At 30.1% G+C, this 3747-nt stretch overlaps 1 protein-coding gene across 1 annotated transcript in view; it reads left to right on the top strand.

The window, feature by feature from the left end:
• LOC107446643 (guanylate cyclase 32E-like) overlaps positions 1-3747 on the top strand; it is a 109516-nt gene that overhangs the window by 91332 nt on the left and 14437 nt on the right. Inside the window, exon 16 of the mRNA XM_071182488.1 lies at positions 794-943. Coding sequence (XP_071038589.1) covers positions 794-943 — 150 coding nt within the window. The remainder of the gene's footprint in view (positions 1-793; positions 944-3747) is intronic.

Here is a 3747-nt window from a genome sequence, read left to right on the forward strand (position 1 = left end):
ATATATCATAGTTGTGATATATTTTTTAGTTGATCAAAATAGTAGTGATATTTTAGGAGTAAAAATAATAATGAGCAGAGACCTAAAGGATTAAACTTTTAACTTTTAATTTATGCTGTGAAAGGTGACAAATGAAATAATGCACATGCAACATAATATAAATGATATAGGAAACTATTGTTGGTTCTTAAAAAGTTAAGTAATGGTTTGTAAACGTAAGGTTATTTATTTTCAGCTGTTACTATCGTCTCTTTACTTATTGTTACAATCGTCCCCAAGACGCCATTTCAGCTTCATTTGTTAAAAACAATGCTAGTTAATTAACAAAACTAATCTTTTTTGTTGAAATGTTAATTAAGGTGTCCACTTACATGTTCGGTAAATAATTTTTATTTGTTTAAACAAAATTACTTTGCTACAATATAATATTCTCGTACCAAAAAAAGTACTTACGTAGCGTGAAAATATCTTTTTTGATGTAACTCTTTCAAAAGTACATAAAAATGGTTGCCAGCAGGAGTGTACTTGTAGATTTATTAAATACACCTTGTGCGCTACCTAGAAACCAAATCTAGAACCCGACACTCGAAATTTTTGCTCTGTTACAATCGTACCCTGTTACAATTGACCTCACTCTCCCCTACATATTACAGCCGAGATGGCTATAATATGTACCCAATTATATGTATTACTTTTACGTCTTACTTTAGTTGCAAGTAACGAAAGTAAAAGTTTGCCATGTATGGTGTGTATAAATTTTTCAATATGCGCGTTTTTTTCCCCTTCTTTCCAGCTCTTCTTTGGCGTGCTCCTGAGTTGTTGAGAATGATCAATCCTCCATCCAGAGGCTCCCAGAAAGGAGATGTTTTCTCATTTGCCATCATTTTATTCGAAATATTTGGCAGAAACGGTCCTTGGGGAAAACCGGAACCATCCATCAAGTGTAATCTTTCTTTTCATACAACTTCAAAAAAATCTAAACACTAGACTAAGATTATTTATAATAGAAATCCATATAATAGAAATATCTCTTTAGAATAGGGAAAATCGTCCAATTGGAATCGTTAGAAAGTGGATAAATATCCTTGATTATTAACATGTCTTACGAATCATAAATGCTTATGTTCTAGTTGAACTCAATAATGAAATCTTCGAATTTTGTGAAAGAAATTTTCGTGTCACGCTCCTTTAATTTTGATTTTAGAAATATGATCTAATATGGAAAAAATAAAGTTTCGAGTATAAAACTTTCTAACAAACATTTTTTTTCCTTCACGAAAATTTTCACACTGTATACAATTTTATATTTTAAGGGTATCGAATTCCATCTGGTCAAAATTAGATTACATGCGCTTTTGAGTATTTATATTTTAATAACAATTTATAAAGTTCGAAATAAAAATCAAGCATTTTGACTTATTATTAATTATTAAAATCTTATTTCGTTTTTTTTTTTTGAATTTGCTTAAGTCAGTTTCATTATTTCATTATATTTTAATTAAGTAACGTATAACATAAATTATTTCAATGTAATTCAGGAGATATTATTAGGCTAACACCTCAGATGTTAAAAATTCAAGCAGCAGATCAAAAGTTATTCTTATCAATTTTAATTTTGATTTTGAAACCTAAATAGTAAGATAAAAAGAAATTTTATCTAAAAACAATATTTTTAAGCTGTTAAAAGTTTCGAACAAAATTTAGACAACATCAGTGGAAAGCCTGGCGCATTTATGTCAATATACTCAGAAGAGCAATTTAAATTGAAGATTAACACTGCTTTGGAAAATGTGTTGCATGACGAATTATATCGGCACACATGAAGGTAATGTGGTTACTGCGATTATGGTTAATACTGTGGGTTGTTAGTCGAATATTAAATTGTACAATTAAGCAAATACTTTTGATCACGGGCAAATAATAGAAGTTCGATGGACGGGTCGTTCAATTTCCGAAAGAGTAAAAAAAACTAATATTTATTGGCCGGCAGTTTCAATAGTGTACCGAGAATGCAAGAAAGGTGAAAAAACAAGCTAGTGATCAGGAGAACTACGAAGGATAAATTAACCTTGAACATATTGTATAAAACATATAAAATCAAAAATTAGCTGAAATTGCATTCTACTAATTGGCAACAACTTATACTAGCTATATATTCAGTTATTATAGCGCCCTTACGACCTCATAAAAAACAATTTGCCTAGCATTGTATATCCCGAATTCAATTGTTCTTCAGTGTGAAAGTTAAGTTTAAAGTAATAAAAATACCGAGCAAAACTGGGTGGTACAGGGTTTTTCTATTTCCTTTCCTTTCTGTTTCCTCAAGTACCCTAGTCCGGGCCACTTTTACTCTTTGATTCATGGTGTTGCCATAAATCATGGGTGTCAAACTCAAACGCTAACTTGGGCCAAATAAACAATGCTTGACTTTAGGTGGGCCGCAAAAAAAACCAGTGTTCATAGAAACAAATATTTTTATTTTGAATAGTACATTGTAATAAACAGATATAAAGTAAAATTATTGTTTGATATTTGACATCTGTTCACAACTACTATCCTTCCTATTTCAGGAGAAATTTTATTTACCGAGACTACTTTCAAAGTTGACCCAACGTGAGCGTTATTAATACGGTTTTGGCCAGGAGATTTATTTCCATTCATAACAGAAAATAATTGCTCGCACTGATAAGTACTTCCAAACATGGAAATAATTTCATATGCGAATTTTCGAGTATTTTCAAACCAAGCATGTAAATATATGTAAAATTCAGGCACACTCACTTCAATGAATTTTGCCTTCAAATTTAAGTCGCCCTGAATCTCAATCACTTCCATTTGCATATTACTGGGTACTGAGTCTATATTTATTGAGAAAATCGAAGAAAACAAGCGAAATTTGTCTTCCAAAGAATTAAAATCCTTGTTTCAAACCTTGCTTCAAATTCTGTTCTAAGATTTGAAATTTTTTCTGCGTATTTTTGATACGATGCATTATCCCTGGAATGGCAGGTGCCGCAAGCCAATTAGAATTTTACATTTTCAAGCGCACAATTTAAAATGATCCGTATTGTTTATAAATAAAGTATATTATAATTTTAAATGCTAGTTTCCTTTCTAATTGACATTTCTATTTCATTTTTACTTTGTGTCGAATATATTGACTGGGCCGCACAAATGTTCATCTCGGGCCGCAACTTTGACACCCCTGCCATAAATCATCAACAAGGACTTTTTTTAAAAAAAATTTGTCTATCTATTTTAACTGAAGTGTCAGTCATGAACATATATGGACGTACTTTTACTTTCGTTACTTGTACCGCCGGTACAAGTAAAAAGTACGTACTTTTACTTGTACTTCGTTACTTTTTAAATTTAGTACTTTTACTTGTACTTTCGTTACTTTTTTAGGGAAAAAGTACAAGTATTTGTAACGGAAATGTCGAATGAAATCGTTACTTTTTTCTAAAACTCGGTAAGCTTTCTAAAAAAAAATTTAAAAAAATGCTGTCAAAATGCAATTATTTTGCAAAATGAATAAAAATATTAATTTGGAAGTTATTTTCATTCATTTCCGAGTTTTATGCATTTGTTTAATACATTTTAAATAAAAATTGTTGGATTTTGTTATTACGTTTTTCAATTTTCTTTTTGATCTCACTAATAATACATTTTTGTCTTAATACATTTTTTACTAAATACATTTTTACCTAGTACATTTTTTACTAAAATTATGTTTATGCCCGACCT

This window comes from Parasteatoda tepidariorum, chromosome 6 (assembly GCF_043381705.1).
Source record: "Parasteatoda tepidariorum isolate YZ-2023 chromosome 6, CAS_Ptep_4.0, whole genome shotgun sequence".
In the NCBI taxonomy this organism is placed as follows: domain Eukaryota; kingdom Metazoa; phylum Arthropoda; class Arachnida; order Araneae; family Theridiidae; genus Parasteatoda; species Parasteatoda tepidariorum.